The 20,837-nt window shown below is 47.6% G+C and overlaps 1 protein-coding gene across 1 annotated transcript in view; it reads left to right on the forward strand.

The window, feature by feature from the left end:
• The first annotated feature begins 352 nt into the window (after nt 1–352).
• Nucleotides 353–20,837, forward strand: part of LOC124545035 (proliferating cell nuclear antigen) — a 31,822-nt gene continuing 11,337 nt past the window's right edge. Inside the window, exons 1-4 of the mRNA XM_047123818.1 lie at nt 353–681; nt 818–983; nt 14,492–14,636; nt 15,030–15,169. Coding sequence (XP_046979774.1) covers nt 461–681; nt 818–983; nt 14,492–14,636; nt 15,030–15,169 — 672 coding nt within the window. The 5' untranslated portion in view covers nt 353–460. The remainder of the gene's footprint in view (nt 682–817; nt 984–14,491; nt 14,637–15,029; nt 15,170–20,837) is intronic.

The raw sequence follows: 20,837 nt of genomic DNA on the forward strand, positions 1-20,837 counted from the left end.
ATCACTACGCTTTGACGCCGATCTTGACGTTTGGTATTCATGAGAGCTCCTGTCTCCTGCAACTCGTGAGCGTGTATTTCAACATTGGCGAAGAGACCTTCTCCCTCCGCGAAAGGTCCACTGTCCGTGTCTCTTGTACCACTAGCTATCAAAAATTATGCAAAATTGTGATATTAACGAACAATAGCTCACACACTATAAAGGAGGAGTCTAATTCTATATATTTATCACAAATTAACATCGCAAAATTAGCGGCGACGATCTTATTTATTTGGATGTTAGCCAAAGATCCTTTAAAAATGTGTAATCAGGTTTCGCGCTCAAAACACTAACCAACAACATCGCTGATGTTATTCCCGCGCAATTTTCAGTGAAAGGGCGTCTCGTGGTACAGGTCTTTGTGTAGGAAGCCGGGCAGGTTTAGGGCTTTTGTTAGCAAGTGTTCCACATTGCAGTCAAAATGTTCGAAGCAAGACTTGTGCAGAGTTCAATCCTGAAGAAAGTTTTGGAGGCAATCAAAGAATTGCTAAATGAAGCAACATTTGATTGCTCCGATTCCGGAATACAGCTACAAGCCATGGATAATTCTCACGTCAGCTTGGTTTCACTCAATATGAGAAGTGACGGATTCGACAAATATCGATGCGATAGAAATCTGTCGATGGGAATGAATTTGGCAAGGTAATGTATGTTGTGTGTAAGCTAGAGAAAAACCAGTTTTTATACTTGATGTAGAGGAATTACGTTTTATTAATTGTCTATCTCATAAGTTATTTTCAATCACATTGCATTGTTCAGTACCCTCTTTCTCTTCCAGTTTAACAAAGATTTTTAAATGTGCGTCAAACGATGATATAGTTACCATCAAAGCCCAGGATAATGCCGATACAGTAACTTTCGTCTTCGAATCTCCAAATCAGGAGAAAGTCTCAGACTATGAAATGAAACTGATGAACTTGGATCAGGAGCATTTGGGAATTCCGGTGAGTTATACACCGACCAAATTTTTAAGTTTTCACTTGATGTGCAAGAGAGGGATTGATGTTTCCAAGTTTGTCAAGGAAAGTAATTTATTTATCCATGGATCATATTTAGACAGACATTTCATGGAGCTGTAAACATACGAATTTGTGTACACATCTGCATAGAGAAATACGAGAAAAACATTTATAATTTATAAATGACGATATTAACAGGAAATGTTCTATTTACGAGTAGCCGATGCTAAATGCTCAGGTTCGCAGAAAAGTATACAAAAAGCTACACCTGAATGCCACATTACAGAACAATTATGTACACTTTTGACAATATGGAAATACCATTTTGAATTGAATCTTCATGGACATGCTGTACCAGAAAAAATTTTCCACTGTAGAATTTATCAGAGAAAGATCAGGTGATAGCAAATATGAATGTTAAAAATTATAGGATACATTGTTACTTGGAATACTGAAGTGTTGAAGGATATTGGGTTTTACTACATAATACTGACATATTTTGGGGCAGCTCTGACTTCATGAACCCAGAAGAGGATAGATTCATATCAGTTTATGTAGTTCTTGCTGACAATTGTTAAAGTACCAGAAGTTCTGACTTTGATGACAGTGTGCATATAGGCCCTACTTTCTGGATGTGTAGTTAATAACGTTAAATTGTTAAAGTATTAAACTAGAGCATGCACGACAAACCAGTAGAAAAATATTTGCTTTATCGTATCTTACATAGAAAGGATATTTTGTGCCACCTCTGATCTTCTGTAGTTCCTTATGGTTATTGAAACAATTTCCGTGTATTTACTTCTTGGATTATGCAGTAACAGATAACTTTAATAAAACTAAATATTTTTAATTTTTTGTTAGATTGTGTGAATTTGTTTTCTGAGACAGAAGCATTAGTTAATGTCATCTCGGGAAATCCTGGTCAAACAGTATACGTATTTTCTTTGTAGCTAGAGATAAATATGTGGTACTTGGGAAATAGATTTTTACAGTCTTACATGCTACAGCCTTGTACCTCATTGTATGTCAAATTGAGACTTTGTAATTTTACTCCTGAGTACAGGAATTACAGTTATTGTATGTAAGTTGTGTGTTGGATCCCCACTGCATTTTTCAGTATGGCACGGACATAACATTTAGTCTTCACTACTGGGCAATTTTTTTTAACACCACCAGATGTTTTGCTTTTGCCAACTCGTATAAATTGTCACCTTCCAACCTAATAAAGACCACAGGCTGCACTACAGATAAGTCTGTCACAATAAGAAAGACCCTGGGGGGGGGGGGGGGGGGTTTGGCATGGAATTTCAACCCAATTATTGAACTGTTCCACTGTGCACAGCTTGAAAGAAATGTAGGTATGCTATTAGTTATGTTTGTCAGTGATGACATAGTGGTATAGAGAGCATACATTCAATAACAAATTAGCCTACATAGGTTCAGCTAACTTCATGTAAAAGGGTCTGATTTTTCTTCTTAGATACACAACCTGCAAACGTCTGCAAAGTGCATGGCAGAAGATATTTCGCATTCTATTAGTTATTAGGGACTCTTTCCGTTCTGCTCACGTATGGATCACTATCGGAATGATTGATTGAATGCCTCAGTGCATGCTGTAATTATTCTAATCTTGTTCTCATGATCCATGTGTGGGCAATATGTGGCGGGTTGTAGTAATTCATAGTTATCATGTAAAGCTATTTGTTGAAACTTTCTAGATTTCCTTGGGATAATTTACATGTATCTTCACATGTCTGCCATTTGTTTCTTCAGCATATCTGACACTCTCCCACAGGTCAAATGAACATGTTGCCATTTGTGCTGCCCGTCTGTTTACTTTCAATATCTCCTGTTAGTCCTATTTGCAGTGGGTCTCACACACTTAATAGTATTCTAGGATGAGTTGTAAGAGTGATTTGTAAGCAAACTCCTTTATAGACTGATTGCATTTCCCCAGTATTCCACCAATAAATCAGTCTACCACCTGCTTTACCTGCAACTGAGCCCCTCATTTCATTTCCCCACAAAGTGTTCCCCAGATATTTGTAAGAGTTGGCTGATTCTGTGACAGTGATATTGTGGTCATATGATAATACATTTTTTTTTGTGGAGTGCACAATTTTACGTTTTTGAACATTTAAAGAAAGTTGCCTATGTTTGCATCGCTTTGAAATCGTACCAAGATCGGACTGAATACTTATGTGCATAAAGCTGCTCAGCTTCTTTCAGTTTTTTATTATAGATAACTGCATCATCTGGAAAAAGGCTGAGGTTATTATATTAATTGTAGGTCATTGATATACAACCTGAAAAGAAAGGGTCACAGTGTGCTTCTGGGGCACTTTCGAAGTTACTTCTACACCTGACGGTTGCTCTCCATCCAAGATAACATGTTGCATCCTCGCTACGAAGAAGTCTTCAATCCAGTCACAAATTTGACTTAATACACGATATGATCATACTTTGGACAATAAGTGTAGGTGTGGTACTGAGCCAAATGTTTTTTGGAAATAAAGATATACTGCATACCCTAATTGTAGACACGTTCAGTTTTAACGATTTCAGCTTTCTCAACGCCACTGACGTTAATACTTATTATGCTAATCTTTTCATTGGTAGGAGCATTTTAATGGAGCAATTCTGAGTTTCCCTTTGTAAAGGAACATTTGAAAACATTTCTGCTTTTCCTTTGCCAACATCAATTTCAGTTTGTCTCGTTCGCTAGGGACTGGACGCAATAACTTTGGTGCCACTAAAAGCCTTTGCACATAACAAAAATTTCTTTGGCTTTCGTGAAAGATCATTTAACAATATTCTGCTGTGATAGTGATTTTTATCAGACAGCCAAAAGTGTTTCAGTATCTATCTTTAGACCTTCACCTTGTTTTACATCTATTATATGGGAGTCTGTTTCTTTAGAAATTTTATAGTGTCTGTCTACCATGGAGGGTCCGTCCCATTATGAACTATTCTACTGGGTACATACCTAACCAGTGCCCCCTAGTGGGTCCGGAGGTAAGAATAGGCCCGAGGTATTTCTGCCTGTCGTAAGAGGTGATTAAAAGGAGTTTCACAAGTTTCGGCCTTCATGTGATGGTCCTGTGTAGGGTTTGACCTCCATACTTCAAAATTTTCATGAAGAACGAACAAATTGGGGAAGGGTGCCTTACATGGTGCACCGTGTCCATCGTGCATTGAGATCTTTAGCGTTCTTGTCGCATGGTAGCCAGTCCATTGTGGTGGGGCTGCCATGTACCCTGTAGGTTGTAGCCCCCTGACCACACAGGGATTGCTCTGCTGAAGCCTGCGCAGTTAACTCCCCATGTATGCCAAAGGGGTAGATGCCCATTCCCCTGGGGCATTAGAATTCCCAGCAATGGACATCCTGCCAGGTTGGCCTTTGTTGTGGCTGGATGGCACCTGTGGGGAGGGCCCCTGGCTGGAGTGGGTGGCATCAGGGCGGATGACATGCGATCAAGCTGGCGGTGAAACACTAGCAGCCTCCAAGCGTTCACAAGCTCAATTCAGTGCACAGAAGTAAGACCCCAAATCAATACCCTCCCTGGCCACAGCATGGGAGGAATGTCTGGCTAATGATGGCAGCGGATCTTATTTGCCCCTGTACCTTGTATGTTAAAGAGCTGGTGGGGAATCTTTCATGACGATGAAGCCTCAGTTTTTTTTGTTGAGCATTTAGAGGACAAATTTGGGGAGGTGGAGGGATTGTCCAAACTCAGATCTAGGATAGTCTTGATCAAAACAGCATCCTCTGCCCAGTGACGGGTGTTACTAGCTTGTGACAAGCTGGGGGATGTTGCTGTAACCATCACGCCCCATAAGAGCTTAAGTATGGTCCAGGGTATCATTTTTCATAGGGACCTTCTTTTGCAGTCTGACAATGAGCTGCACCCCAATTTAGAGCTGCGAGGTGTACATTTTGTTGGGCGTGTCCACTACGGTCCGAGGGATAATCAGGTTGCCAACGGTGCCTTCATCTTGGCTTTCGAGGGTGATAAATTACCCGAAAAGGTCAAGGTGATGGTCTACCGCTGTGATGTAAAGCCCTATATCCCTCCCCTGATGCGGTGCTTTAAGTGCTGGAAGTTCAGTCATATGTCTTCCCACTGTACTTCCAGCGTCACAGGTCGAGATTGTCAACGCCCGTCACATGTCAGTCACCTCCCATCTGTGTCAACTGCGGAGAGCACCATTCACCTTGCTCACCAGACTGCAGGATCCTCCAGAAGGAAAATCATGGAGTACAAGACCCTGGACCAACTGACCTATACTGAGACCTGCATCCTGTACATATGACATCGTCTTATGCTGTCGCTAGAACAGTTCCGGTACCATCAGCTCTGCCAACCCTAGTCACCTCTCAGAGCCAGAAAACACCTGCTCCCCCTTGATGGTGGGGGGCATTTCCCTCCCTATTGCTCTCGCACGACTTATTTCAGGAGCAACAGCCCCCTCCCCCATCCACGCCCACCATTGGGGACATCCATCCCCACTTCTAAGCCGGAGAAGTGGAAGTCTTCTTCAGCTGCTCTCACACTAGGAAGGGGTCCCTTGGGTCACTCCCTTCCCAGGTTTCTGCTTGTGGGAAAGATGACACCCACCAGTGGCTGAAGAGCTCAAAAGCAGCTGGTTGTAGGGCTTGACGCTCATCCTCAGTCCTGGAGACTGAGTCAGTGAAGTCCTCCCAGCCAGGGAAACCCAAGGAGCAACAAGAGAAATCCAAAAAGAAGACCCCGAAGACCAAGGAAATTGCGGTGGCACCCACACCAATGCTACCTACAAGCTCTCGATTCTTAGGACTGGTTTTCGATGCTAGATTGATTTGGCTTCCTATTCTTCGTCAGGTTAAGCAGAAGTGCTGGCAGCACCTGATTTCCCTCCCTTACCTGAGCAACACCAGTTGGGGTGCAGATAGCTCTACACTGCTGCGGCTCTACAAAGCCCTTGTCCAATCCAGAATTGACTATGGGAGTGTGGTTTAGGGTTCGGCAGTGCCCTCAGTGATGCTTTTACGCGACCGTGTGCACCATTGCGGAGGTCGTACTAGTGACAGGGCTTTAAGGAAGAGTCCGGTGATAAGCCTGCTGGTGAGGCTGGGATCCCTCCGTTGCAGATCAGACGTGCACAACTGCTCTCCTGTTACACTGCACACATTAGTAGTTATCCTGAGCATCTGAATTACCGTCTTCTTTTCCTGACCTTGGCAGTCCATCTCCCGCATCTTCAGCCCAAGTCGAGGCTAAAGATTGCGGTTCGCGTGCGGTCCCTTCTCTCTGAACTGGAGACCTTCCCTGTACCACCTTACTTGCAGTCCGATCTGCCTCCATGGTGTGTGCCACGGCCGTAGCTTCGTTTGGACCTTTCACGTGGCCCTAAGGACTCCATTAACCCTGTGGCTCTCTGCTGTCACTTCCTATTGATTCTTGATGTGTTTCGGGGCTCTGAAGTGGTTTACACCGACGGCTCGATGGTTGATGGTCATGTAGGCTTTGCGTATGTTCGTGGAGGACATATTGAACAGCACTCATTGCCACATAGCTGCAGTGTTTTCATAGAGCTGGTGGTTATCTTGTGCTCTTGAGCACATCCACTCATGCCCTGGTGCGTCATTTCTCCTGTGTACAGACTTATTGAGCAGCCTACAAGCTATCGACCCTTGCCATCCTCTGGTAGTGTTCATCCATGAGTCCATCTATACCGTGGAATGGTCCCGTCATTCAGTGGTGTTTGTGTGGACCCCAGGACACATCGGAATCCCAGGCAACGAATTTGCTGACAGGCTGGTCAAACAGGTGACATGGAAACCGCTTCTGGAGATGGGCATCTCCAAAGCTGACCTGAGTTCTGTCTTACGCTGCAGGATTTTCAGGCTTTGGGAGACGAAATGGCATAACAGTATGCACAACAAGCTGTGTTTCATTAAGGAGATAACAAATGTTGGAAGTCTTCCATGCGGTCCTCTCACAGGGAATCATTTTCCCTCTGCCGGCTCCGCATTGGCCATACATTGCTAACGCATGATTACCTACTCCGTCGCGAGGACCCACCGGTATGTCGCTGCGACTACCAAATGACAGTCGTCCACCTCTTGCTGGACTGCCCACTTTTAGCTGCTCTTAGGCGGACTTTTAACTTACCCAGCTCCTTACCTTTGGTGTTGAGTGACAATGTCTCAGCAGCAGCTTTAGTTTTACATTTTATCTGTGAGAGTGGGTTTTATACTTCGGTGTAGGTTTTAGCACATGTCCTTTGTCCCTCTGTGTCCTCCACCCTTTTAGGGTGGAAGTTTTAATGTGTGGGAGAGTGGCTGGCTTCTCCTTTTTATTCTCATGGTTGGCAAGCCATTGTAATCCGCTTTTTTGTTTTACTCTGTTCTGTTCCTAGCATCTGTTGTTGTCTTGTCTGCTTTTTTCTTTTTACGGTTTGTTGCCTTCCCTTTGTTCTCTTGGTTTTTCCTTTCTTTCCGTTTTGTGTTAGATGTCTCGTCTATTTTATTCTCACATTTGTGGCATTGTTTTATTAGGAACAATGGACCGATGACCTTGTAGTTCCCCCCTGCGGGTCCGGGGGTTAGAATAGGCCCGCGGTATTCCTGCTTGTCGTAAGAGGCGACTAAAAGGAGTCCCTCCCCAGCAAGGGGGTAGTTTGCGCCTGCATCTGGAGACGGACGGTTCCACGACTTATATTTGTGGTCATTTTGGTCTTTCACTTATTCTGGTTTCTTCCTTCCTTTGTTTGGTACCTTTCTTTGTCCTTCTCCCTCTCACTGTCTTCTTTACTTTTTCCCTTGCCTTCTTCTCCTCCATGCGTTCTTCTTCTCCTCCATGCGTTCTTCTTCTCCTCCATGCGTTCTTCTTCTCCTCCATGCGTTCTTCTTCTCCTCCATGCGTTCTTTTCTTCTTCTCCTCCATGCCTTCTTCTTCTCCTCCATGCCTTCTTCTTCTCCTCCATGCCTCCCTCGCCCTCTTCCCACCCTCGCCACCGCCCTATGGGCTCTGCCTTGGCGTTTGAGACACTGTCCTTTCTCTCCCTCTCTCCCATTTTTTCCCCTTCTTCTGTCCTCCCTGTGCGTGCCTGAAGGCCGACCCACGCATTCTCACGCGTAGCCGGTTATGGTAATGCTAATGTCCTCGCCCTGGGTAGAAAAGTAAGGCACGTACGTACCCCCTGGTAAAGGCCAGGCCCAGGGAGGGGTGATTGCCTGAACTGACACCTTCCGACCATGCCAATTGGTCCTTCTGTCCGTTTCTCAGGAGGTGTGACCCGAGGTGTAAACATTCACCTAAGGCGGGAGTGCCCTCTGAGGGGGTCCCCACAAGGAAGGAGTGCGCCATCGGAGACGCTGACAGTCATGGGGGATTCCTCCGCAACGGATTTCTCTTCTTCTCTCTCGATTTCTGCCCAAAAATGGAAACTTGACCAGCCACCAGTGACAAAAGTACTACCGCCTGCCCCAAAGTTCCTCGTAGTTTCTCGATCTGAGGATGGAAAGGATTTTTCATCTGTCAACCCTTTCGTTATCCAGAAGGGCGTAGATGCCATAGCCGGATCTGTCAAGTCTCGTACCAGGATGTGTAACAGTATCTTGTTGTTAGAAACTGAGAGTGCCTTTCAGGCACAAAAACTGCTTTGGGCTACACTCCTGTACACGTTCCCTGTTGGGGTGGAGGCTCACCGCACTTTGAATTTGTCGCGTGGTGTGGTCAATACTAGATCACTCGACGGATTGTCTGACGAGGAGATTCAGTCTTTCCTCGCTGAGCAGGGCGTGACGGCTGTCCATAGGGTCATGAAAAAGGTCAACAATGATCTTGTACCGACCCGGACACTTTTCTTTTGATCTTTGATAGTGTTCAGCTGCCGTCGCGCATCAAAGCGGGCTACGAGGTTATTTCTGTTCACCCCTATGTCCCGACACCTACACGCTGCTACCAGTGTCAGCATTTTAATCACACTCGCCAGTCTTGTTCTACTGTGGCTAGATGTGTCACTTGTGGCAGGGACGCCCATGAGGGTGACTGTCCACTTCAGTCTCCCTGTTGCGTGAACTCTCAGGGTGACCATGCAGCGTCCTCCCGCGACTGTCCCATCTACAAGGATTAACGCTGTATACAGAAAATTAGAGTCAAAGAGTGTGTCCACCTCGGGTGCTCGCAAGCTATTTGCTAGTAGGAAGCCCACGCTGCTCCCAGCGGGGAAATACAGTACTGTCCTCGCCTCTCCTCGGACTACCAGGGTGGTGGCGATGCAGACATGCGATCTGACCTTCAGCACTACGGTCGTCCGTTCCATCGACCAGTACTTCCAAGAAGGCTCATAGGAAGCAAAGTTCTCTGCCACGGCGTGTTTCTTCTCCTGCGCCACCCAGCGGTTGCCGCCCCAGCCCGTCATCCGTTTCGCCTGGCCGCACCGCTGGTAGCCGAACCGGCAGAGGAAGCTCCCCCTCCCGGCCATCTTAACAAGATGGCCAACGAACCTATTGAACCAATGGACGATGACTCTCCGCCTATTGATAGCGGCGGCAGTGCTCGCTCGAAGCCAGGCCCTCAGCGGCCTTTGAGGTGACCCCTCCTTGCTTCTCCTTTTTCTTCTCACAATGGCACTTCTTCATTGGAATATTCGTGGCATTCACTCCAACCGAGAGGACTTAATGTTGCTGCTACGCTTGCACTGTCCACTTGTCGTAGCTCTCCAGGAAACGAAGCTACGGCCAAGCAATCGAATTGACTTGGCACACTATGCCTCTGCGCGTTTTGACCTACCCCCTGTGGCAGGTATTCCGGCTCATGGAGGGGTTATGTTGCTGGTCCGGGATGATATTTACTACGACCCCATCACATTGCACACCGGCCTGCAGGCAGTTGCCGTCCAAATTACTCTCCCCACTTTTACATTTTCCATTTTTACCGTTTACACTCCATCGTCGTCTGCCATTACCAGGGCAGACATGATGCAAATTATTGCTCAGCTACCTGCACCATTTTTGTTAACTGGAGACTTCAGTGCCCACCATCCCCTTCGGGGCTCTCCAGCATCCTGCCTGAGAGGCTCCCTGTTAGCAGATCTTTTCCACCACCTCAATCTTGTCTGCCTCAATACTGGCGCCCCTACTTTTCTTTCGCACACAACTCACACCTATTCCCATTTAGACCTCTATACGTACTACCCAACTTGCACACCTGTTTGAGTGGTACACACTTTCTGATACGTATACGAGTGACTACTTCCTTTGTGTCATCCATCTCCTGCATCATACCCCCTCTCCGTGCTCAACTAGTTGGAGCATCTCCAAAGCAGACTGAGGGCTCTTCTCTTCCAGGGCGACCTTTCAGGGTCAAACCTTCGCAAGCTGCGATAGTCAGGTCGCACACCTCACGGAAGTCATTCTCACTGCTGCTGAATATTCCATCCCTCACACTACTTCTTCTCCACGTTGCGTACCGGTCCCCTGGTGGACCGCAGCATGTAGAGAAACTTTACGTGCTCGACGACGTGCTTTACGCACCTTTAAACGCCACCCTACGAGGCGAATTGTATCAATTATAAACGATTACGTGCACAGTGTCGTTGTGTTATTAAAGAAAGCAAGAAAGCCAGCTGGGCTGCTTTCACAAGCACCTTCAACAGTTTTACTCCTTCTGTTGCCTGGGGTAGCCTGTGCCGGCTATCTGGCACTAAGTTCCACTCACCAGTTTCTGGCTTGACGGTCGCGAATGACGTTCTTGTGGCCTGAGGATGTCTCCAATGCCTTCGGCCGCTTTTTCGCAGAGGTTACGAGCTCCGCTCATTACCACCCTGCCTTCCTCCCCCGAAAACAGGCAGAGGAGGCAAGGCCACCTAACTTCCGCTCCTCGAATTGTGAAAGTTATAATGCCCCATTCACCATGCGGGAACTCGAAAATGCACTTGCCCGGTCACGGTCCGCCACTCCAGGGCCTGATTCTATTCACATTCAGATGCTGAAGAACCTTTCTCCTGCGGATAAAGGTTTTCTTCTTCATACTTATAATCGAATCTGGATTGAGGGCATGTTCCCACATGCTGGCGCGAGTCTATTGTTGTCCAGATTCCTAAGCTGGGGAAGGACAAGCACTTGCCTTCCAGTTATCGACCCATCTGCCTTACCAGCTGTGTCTGTAAGGTGATGGAGCGAATGGTTAGCTCTTGTTTGGTTTGGCTGCTCGAATCTCGACGCCTACTTACCAATGTACAATGTGAATTTCGTGGGCGCCGCCCTGCTGTTGACTGTCTGGTTACCTTGTTGTCCTTCATTATGAATAACTTCTTGCGGAAGCGCCCGACCGCGGCTGTGTTCTTTGATTTGGAGAAGGCTTACGACACCTGTTGGAGGGCGGGCATTCTCCGCACCATGCAGACATGGGGCCTTCGCCGTCGCCTCCCTCTTTTTATTTGTGCCTTTTTAATGGATCGACAGTTCAGGGTACATGTGGGTTCTGTCCTGTCAGACACCTTTCGCCAGGAAAATGGGGTGTGACAGGGCTCAGTTTTGGGCATCGCTCTCTTCGCCATAGCGATCAATCCAATAATGGATTGCCTCCCAGCTGATGTATCAGGCTCCCTTTTCATGGATGATTTTACCATCTATTGCTGCGCGCAGCGTACATGTTTCCTGGAGCGCTGTCTTCAGCGTTGTCTTGACTGTCTTTACTCCTGGAGTGTTGCCAATGGCTTCCGTTTTTCTGCCAAGAAGACGGTCTGTATTAACTTCCGGCGCTACAAAGAGTTTCTCCCACCATCCTTAAGACTTGGTCCCGTTGCTCTCCCATTCGTGGAGACAACAAAATTTTTAGGTCTTACATTTGACAGGAAACGTAGCTGGTCTCCACATGTGTCATATTTGGCTGCCCATTGTACCCGTTCTCTAAATGTCCTCCGTGTTCTCAGCGGTATGTCGTGGGGAGCGGATTGAACTGTCCTACTTCGCCTCTATCAGTTGATCGTCCACTCAAAGCTAGATTATGGGAGCTTCGTATACTCCTCTGCACGCCCGTCCATCTTACGCCACCTCAACTCTATTCAACATCGGGGTTTACGTCTTGCGATCAGAACGTTCTATACCAGTCCTGTCGAGAGTCTTCATCCTGAAGCCGGTGAATTGCCACTAACCTACCGGCGCGATATACTGCTTTGTCGGTATGCCTGTCGGCTATTGTCAATGCCCGACCACCCGTCTTATCGTTCCTTTTTTGACGACTCTCTCGACTGTCAATACGGGTTGTATGTCTCTGCCCTGCTACTCCCTGGAGTTCGCTTTCATCCCCTCCTTCAGCACCTTGATTTTTCGCTCCCTGCAACCTTTCGAGTGGGCGAGAGCCAATCGCCACCTTGGCTCCAGGCTCAGGTTCGCGTTCACCTTGACATCAACTCGCTCCCAAAGGTTACCCCAGCTTCGATATACTGCTCCCGTTTTGTCGAACTTCGTTCGAAGTTCCTTAATATGATCTTCATTTATACAGATGGCTCTAAGACCAATGACGGTTTCGGGTGTTCTTTTATTGTCGGGGCACACAGTTTCAAATACCGGCTCCATGGCTGTTGTTTGGTCTTCACAGCTGAGCTATTTGCCCACTACCAGGCTGGTCCTTACATCTTCCGCCACCGACATTCTGCTCCGATTCCATGAGCGCCATCCAGAGCCTCAGTGATCCGTATCCGGTTCACCCTTTCGTGCACCGGATCCAACGCTCTCATCAGCAGCTGGTGGACGACGGTTCTCCAGTTCCCTTTATGTGGGTTCCTGGTCATGTCGTATCCCTGGGAACGAAGCTGCAGATGCCGCGGCCAAGGCTGCGGTACTCCAGCCTCGGACAGCTTCTTGTTGTGTCCCTTCATCAGATTGTAGCAGGGTCATTTCTCAGCGCATTTTATCGCTGTGGCATGCCGATTGGGCTACACTACGGACAACAAGCTTCGGGCCTTGAAACCTATTCCCACAGCTTGGACGACCTTTTCACGCCCTTCTCGACGAGAGGAGGTCGTTTTGGCTCGGTTACGAATATTGGACACTGCCGGTTCAGCCATCGCCATCTGCTGACGGCTGTGCCGGTGCTGTTCTGCCCATGTGGGCAATTGCTGACGGTATGCGATATTTTAATGTCCTGTCCGAATTTTAATACACTGCGCGTTGATCTTGGCCTGCCATGTACTCTGGATGACATTTTAGCAGATGATTCCGGAGCAGCTGCTCGCATTCTTCGTTTTATCCACTTGACAAACCTGTCTTAGGACTTTTGATTATGCTGTTTTTTAATCCTATGCCTGTTAATGTCTTTTTTTAGTGTTGTCCCTTTTAGTTGCTGTTTTAACCTTGTGCATCTTGGTGCTTTCCTAACTTAGTCTGGGCACTAATGACCATTGTAGTTGTGCACCCTAAAAAAAAAAAAAAAAATCCTTGTAGTTTGGTCCTTTCCCCTCTCTTTTAAACCAACAACAGCAACCTACAAGCTCTGCATCTGAGGTTGGGTGTCTCGCCAAACCCTCACACGATGAATATACATTGCTTAAGCAAAAAGTCGGTGGCAGCAGGTGACTGAGGCTTAAACTGCCTTATTGAATGTTCCATGCCTTCCCAGTCTCACGATGACATCCTCCAGTGGAATTGCTGCGGTTTTTTCCACCATCTGGCTGAGCTATGGCAACTGTTAAGCTTTACACCTGCTATCTGCATTGCCCTACAGAAAACCTGCTTCCCGGCAATGTGGACCCCTGTCCTCCGTGGCTATACGGGATATTACAGGAACTGTAGTGACTGTAATCGAGTGTCAGGTGGAGTTTACATTCATGTCCTAAACTCAGTCTGTAGTGACACTGTGCCCCTTCAAGCCCCTCTTGAAGCTGTGGCTGCCTGAATAAGGATGATGCAGGAAATAGCTGTCTGTAATGTATATCTTTCTCCAGATTGTGCAGTACCCCTGAATGTATTAGTTGCAATGATTGATCAACTCGCTAAACCTTTCCTACTTTTGGGAGATTTTAATGCCCATAGCCCCTTGTGGGGTGGCACTGTGCTTACTGGCCGAGGCAGAGATGTCTAAACTTTACTGTCTCAGTTCGACTTCTGCCTCTTAAAAACTGGAGCAGCCACACATTTCAGTGTGGCTCATGGTAGTTACTCGACCATTGATTTATCAATTTGCAGCCCAAGACTTCCCCCGTCTATCTGCTGGAGAATACATGACGACCTGTGTGGTAGTTATGTACTGTTGATTAAATGTTTGCTCTTAGAAAGTGTACTGTTCATTGAGAGTGCAAATTAGGGCTAAACAGTACTATAATTTTTCCAATTTGTTAAATGCATTTAGTGTTTAGATATTTTGGAAATGCTTGTTTCTGTATGCTCTGTCATCAGTATACATTCAACTGTAATCTGAAAAGCGTTATTCTATATGGTGATTAATTCAACATTTTATGTTCTTACTATGTAAAGTTAATGGAATATTTATTACTGTCCACAGGAGACTGATTACTCTTGCACAATAAGGCTTCCATCAGCAGAATTTACTCGCATTTGCCGAGACTTGAGCCAGTTTGGTGAATCGTGTGTAATTTCATGTTCGAAAGAGGGAGTAAAGTTTTCTGCAGCAGGAGACATTGGTTCAGGTAAGGAATTGGCAGTATTTGGTCTTTCAGATTGGCTATAATGGAAAGCTCACTCTTGTAAGTTACAAAATAAACTGACAGTGGAATTTTTTTGCCACCAGAGAAATTTCTAAATATGTAAAATGCCTTTATTTCATTAGGCACAAAGTGCATAGCATCAATGGTTTGAAGTGAATTTTGCAGTCAACAGCTATCTTCATGATTTTGTTAACATGTGGGTTACTGTAAAACAAAGCAATCCACATGGTATCATATTTGTTTTTAACTACTTGATATTTTCTAATTTTTGAGTCCAGATAATGTTTATGGCACATTAACTGCAATATTGCACAGGTACTTAGTTTCCTGAAGTTACTTTTGTTACTAGTGAAGTAACATGTAATTATTTTACAGCTAATATAAAATTGGCACAGACAGCTAATGTTGACAAAGAGGAAGAAGCGGTGACCATTGAAATGCAAGAACCAGTCACTTTGACATTTGCTTGCAGATACCTATCATCTTTTACAAAGGCCTCACCTCTGTCACCCGTTGTAAGTACAAAAGTATTTAGTGATTTGTTGTTTTCAGAGTTTGTCAGCTGTTTCAGGCTACAACTTTTACTGGTAGCAGTTGAGGCATGTACTAGTTGCAGAAGTGACTGTTTTGCTAGCATAAACTCTTGTTAAAAGTGTGGAACTAAGTGCTCTATTTCCATCGATTACAGTGTACTTTGTGATATGCAAATGCTGGTGAAAAGCTGAAGCGGTTTTTATGCTGCACGTTTGCTGCTGCAATGAGTGTTTGCAGTTATTGGGATCTTTAGACAGTATTCATGATTTGACAATATTTTCGAGTCAGATGTTGACAGAACCTCAGGAACAAGCCACATGGTGTTAATGTGCACTGTTTATTTTTCAGTACACAGTTGTGTGTAACGTACCCAGATCGTTTTTAAGGAGTCTTCACACAATAGGCCTCTGCAAGGGTAATCGTTGTGAATACCACTTTAGGATGGTTAACAGATTCACTGTGACACTGCTTACTACAGTGATATGAAAATATTGTATTGGTTGGTGTATTACATAGCAGTTTGGAAAAATTCTACCATGTTGAAATATACTAGTAAGAGATCTTTCACCAAATTGTCACAGTATGGAAAGAGTTTTTGCATTAGTTACCTGAAGAGGTTCTTGACAGGCAGATATAATTCCTTCGCAGGTTTCCACAAAATTTTACTGATTGTGTTGGCTGATACTAGAGAACTAAATTGAGTATTAGAATGAACTGCGTGATGCCAGAAATTTGTTTCTCCTAATCGCTTGTCGATTGTGATTGCCTCTGCCATTAACGTATTTTGCTTCCTTCTCTGTTCTATCTTGTATCAACACTAATAATTTAATGCATGATGTAGGAGGGCTCATTGAAAATAATTCGACATCTTTTGCACTTGTAGTTCTGAGTTCAGTTAGTAAATTAACAACTGACCAGTCACTCCATTCCACCCCCCCCCCCTCCCCTCAGGCCCATTTCGTCTTTTCTTATTTTCTGTTGCTCTCAAGCTACAGCTAATACACTTGCACATCTTAACCAAGCAAAATCGCGCTACCAACTGACAATTTGTTCAGTAATGTTGATAGTGTAAGGTCTCAACACTATAGTGAAGATTTGACAAACTAGAATTGTTATCAAATATTGGATGTTTGCAGGCCCCTTTATATTGTATCATCCAATCCCAGCATGATACATGTCACCTCTCTTTAGCGAGTTCGTATTTGTCTACCATGGGTCCCCAGTCTTTGCAGCACCTTTTCCATTTCTGTGCTATATGTCTATCCTCCTCCTAATCTTTTCCCCTTCCTTGGGAACATGTCTGGGTTTTTTTTTTTTTTTTTTGGGGAATGTATTCTGCATTTTCAGTAGCTGAGACAAGAACAGTCTCACCACTGTTTTTCATTTATCTGTTTTTCTTTTCTTTGTTAACCTTCTCCTATCCTCCCTCTGCTTTGCCATTTGAAACTCCTCTTTTCCTTCTTCCTTGCTGTGCGCTCCTGAAGGCCTGGTTGCTCGCAGGTTATTGGCTAGTCACAAACCGTGTGTCTACCATCTGGCACCTACAGTACTGTTCTTGCTAAGTTTCGTTCCGTGGAGGGCATGACCATGCAGACATATGATCTCAAATTCAGCACTGCAGTTGTGAAATCACCCAGTGTCATGGTAGCATTGCCATCTCCTCGTCCAGCTGTGCAACAAGTCACCAAACTTTCACCTCCTGGGGCGAAGTCACCTGCTATGCAACCGGCAGGTCAGAAAGGACAGAAGGAATACCCCCACAAAGACTTTCTACATCCCTCCATCCAACAAACATCTGAGTCTTCCTGTGCCAAATGGAAAGGCTCCAAGAAGTCAAATTTGTGACATGATGCCCTCGCCCAGCCGACCTCCATGCCGCCAGTGTGCACCGCCACCATTTTTCTGCCCCGGACTCCGCAGATCAACAGCGGGAGACTGCCGATGCCTCTATAAATCTCGTGGAGCATCCCCCTGCGGGTTTGGGGGTAAGAATAGGCCCGCGGTATTCCTGCCTGTCGTAAGAGGCGACTAAAAGGAGTCTCAAACGTTTCGGCCTTCTGTGATGGTCCCCTCTTGGGTTTGACGTCCTTTTTTTTTCCAAATTTCCGTTGTTAGTGCGTGCCATTTGGGGAAGGACGCCTTATGTGGTGTTTTTCTATTGGTCCATCATGCACCACCATCTTGCATGTTCCTTATTGTTGTGTGGCGGGATTTACACCCAATGTCTTCTGGGTTACCTCCTTCTCGTCTTGTGCGCAATCCCCTTCTTAGCGCCCACGATAATTGTGAACCCTTTCAACACCTAAAATCCAGCACGGTAGCCAGTCCGTTGTGGTGGGGTCGTCATGTACCCTCTTGGTGGTAGCCCCCTGACCACGCAGGGATCGCACTGCAGATGCCAGAGCTGTTTCCTCCCCACGCATGCCAAGGAGTATGTGCCCATCTTGTCTGGGGCACGGGGACTCCGGGCAATGGGATATCGGCTAGGTACCCGTTGCTTTGGCTGGGTGGCGCCCTTGGGGAGAGCCCTCGTTCAGAGTAGGTGGCATCTGGGCGGATGTGGCGCAATAAAGCGCAATAAATCACACCAAGCTGGTGGTCGCACGGCCACCAGTGTCTCTAAGCGAGGCAGAGTAGACTTTGATGCTGCGCAATATGACCCTCAGTCGTTCCCCTCGTTGGCTGCGCCATGGGAGGGACGTAGATCTAGTGCCAAGCGGGAGCCTTATGTAACGCAATACCTTGTCTGCAGCAGGACTGATGGTGACTCCTTTCTTATGACGAAGCCTCTGTTTTTTGTGGAATACCTGGAGGATAAGTTTGGGGAAGTGGCGGGGTTGTCTAAAATGAGGAATGGGTCCATCCTCCTCAAGACGTCTTCCCCAGTCCAGTCACGAGCGTTGCTCTTGTGTGATAAGCTGGGTGACGTCCCTGTTACCGTCACTCCCCACAGTAGCTTAAATATGGTCCAGGGGATTATTTACCATCGTGACCTATTGTTACAATCCGATGACGAGCTGAGAGCCGACTTAGAACGACATGGAGTGCATTTTGTCCGTCGTGTGCATCGAGGCCCCAAGACTAACAAGGTGGCCACCGGTGCCTTTATCTTGGCCTTCGAGGGTGATGTCTTGCCCAAGACGGTCAAGGTAATGGTTTACCGTTGTGACGTCGAGCCCTACATCCCTTCCCCGATGTGGTGCTTCCAGTGCTGGAAGTTTGGGCACATGTCCTCCCGTTGCCCATCCAGCGCCACATGTCGAGATTGCGGACGCCCCTCTCATCCCGATTCTCCATGTACGCCTCCGCCTGTATGTGTCAACTGTGGGGAGCGCCACTCTCCATGCTCGCCGGATTGCCCCGTTCTTCATAAGGAGCGGTAGATAATGGAATTTAAGACCCAGGACCGGCTTACTTATCGAGAGGCAAAACTGAAATTTGAAAGGTTGTATCCTGCTTCCCTTCGAACATCTTATGCTGCAGCCACGTCATCGTTGCCCTCGCGAGCGGCGGTTGTCGCCTCCTCTGTGCCGCCTTCGTGGGCCCTCGGGGCCATGCCTCTATGTCTGCCCCCCTCATGTCTGGGGGCACACCTTCCTCTGTTGCCCCCTTAGCCGTTGGGGGCAAACCCTCTTCTGTTGCTCCCCCCACGCTTACTTCGGGAGTGACATCTGCTCAACAACCGGGGGGCTCGATCCCTCCCCCTCCTTCTCCACCGGCGTTGCCTCTGCCAGTTCCTCTCTCACGGAAGGGGTCCCTCGGGGCTCTCCCTTCCTCCGTTTCTTCTCCTACCCAGCCGGATGTCAGCCAGTGGCTGAAGGTTCCAACACCTGCTGGTCGTAGGGCTTCTGCGTCGTCGTCAGCCTCCGACGGTCCTTCAGAGAAGCTCTCCCAGCCCTCTTACCCTAAGGGCAGACGCGAGAAGAAGGAACGGAATGTGTCCAAGAAGAAGGACGTTCCGGCGGTTTCAGTGCCGCCTGCTCTACATAGTCCTGGCTCCGGGGATGAGGTGGAGATCCTCGCCTCTGCCGCGGATCTCGCCCTCACGGAACCCTCGGGGGGCCTTTCCTATGGCCTCAGCTGACTCTCCCCCGATGGCAGCAGTTGGCTCTGAGGCGCCGTCTGCCTCTTAGTCGCCTTCACACCCTCCCAGTCCCTTACTGCTTCCATTCTCCAGTGGAATTGCGGCGGTTATTTCCGCCAGCTGCCTGAGCTCCGGATGCTTCTGAGTGCTTCCCCTGTTCTCTGCATTGCTCTGCAGGAAACTTGGTTTCCAGCAATGCGGACCCCCGCCCTTCGTGGTTATCAGGGATACTATAAGAACCGTGCTGCCTGTCAACGAGCATCAGGTGGGGTTTGCCTCTTTGTTCACCACTCTGTAGCTCGCCAGTACCCCTTCTGACGCCTTTAGAGGCAGTCGCTGTCAGGGTTGAGCGCTCACCAGCTATTACTGTTTGCTCTGTTTACATTCCTCCGGATGGGGAGCTCCCCGACATGTCTTGGCTGCGCTGCTGGCTCAGCTCCCGCCACCATTGCTGCTTCTGGGCGATTTCAATGCCCACAACCCTCTATGGGGTGGGACTGTCTCCGATGACCACGGTTGTGCCGTGGAGCATGTGTTGGCTCAGCGCGACCTTAGCCTCTTGAACACCGGTGCTCCCACGAATTTCAGTGTGGCCCATGGCTCGTTCTCGGCCATCGATCTCTCTCTTTGCAGCCCCGGACTTGTCCCATCCCTCCACTGGAGGGTGCACCCTGACCTGTGTGGTAGTGACCATTTTCCCATCTATTTGTCACTGCCCCAGTGTCATTCTTCTGGGCGCCTGCCCCGCTGGGCTCTCCACAGGGCTGACTGGCCGGCTTTTACTTCTGCTGCCACCATCGAGTCTCCCCCACAGGATGACATTGACGAGGTGGTCCGTGTCTTAACCACGTCAATCATTTCTGTAGCCAAGGCTGCCATCCCCCGCTCTTCTGGATTCCCTTGGAGGAAGGCTGTACCCTGGTGGTCGCCGGAGATTGCTCAGGCTATTCACGACTTTAGGTGGGCTCTCCAGCGTCATAGGTGGTACCCGTCTCTAGAGACCCTCATCACCTTTAAGAGGCTCCGTGCCTTGGCCCGTCGCCTTATCGCACGGCGTAAGCAGGAGTGCTGGGAGAGGTATGTCTCATCCTTGGGCTCCCGTGTCTCCCCCTCGCTCGTGTGGTCCCGGATCCGGCGCATTTATGGATACCAGACCCCTATGGGTGTCCCTGGGATCTTCTTGGATGGTGCTGTCTGCACGGACGCTGCCGCCATTGCTGAACACCTTGCTGCTGCGCACTTTGCTCAGAGCTCTGCGACTGCCACTTATCCCCCCGCCTTTCGCTCTCTAAAGGAGCGAGCCGAGCAGACGCCGTTATCATTCCACACGCGTCGTTCTGAAAAATACAATGCTTCTTTCAGTGAGAGGGAATTCCTCGCTGCCCTTGTTGACTGCCCTGATACGGCACCAGGACCAGACTGCATCCACATACAGATGCTGAAGCATCTCTCCCGGGACTGCCAGAGACACATCCTCACCATCTTTAACCGCATTTGGAGCAAGGGCGTGTTCCCGTCGCAATGGCGAGAGGGTCTTATTGTCCCCATCTTGAAGCCCGGTGCGG

Source organism: Schistocerca americana, chromosome 8 (assembly GCF_021461395.2).
Source record: "Schistocerca americana isolate TAMUIC-IGC-003095 chromosome 8, iqSchAmer2.1, whole genome shotgun sequence".
In the NCBI taxonomy this organism is placed as follows: Eukaryota; Metazoa; Arthropoda; class Insecta; order Orthoptera; family Acrididae; genus Schistocerca; species Schistocerca americana.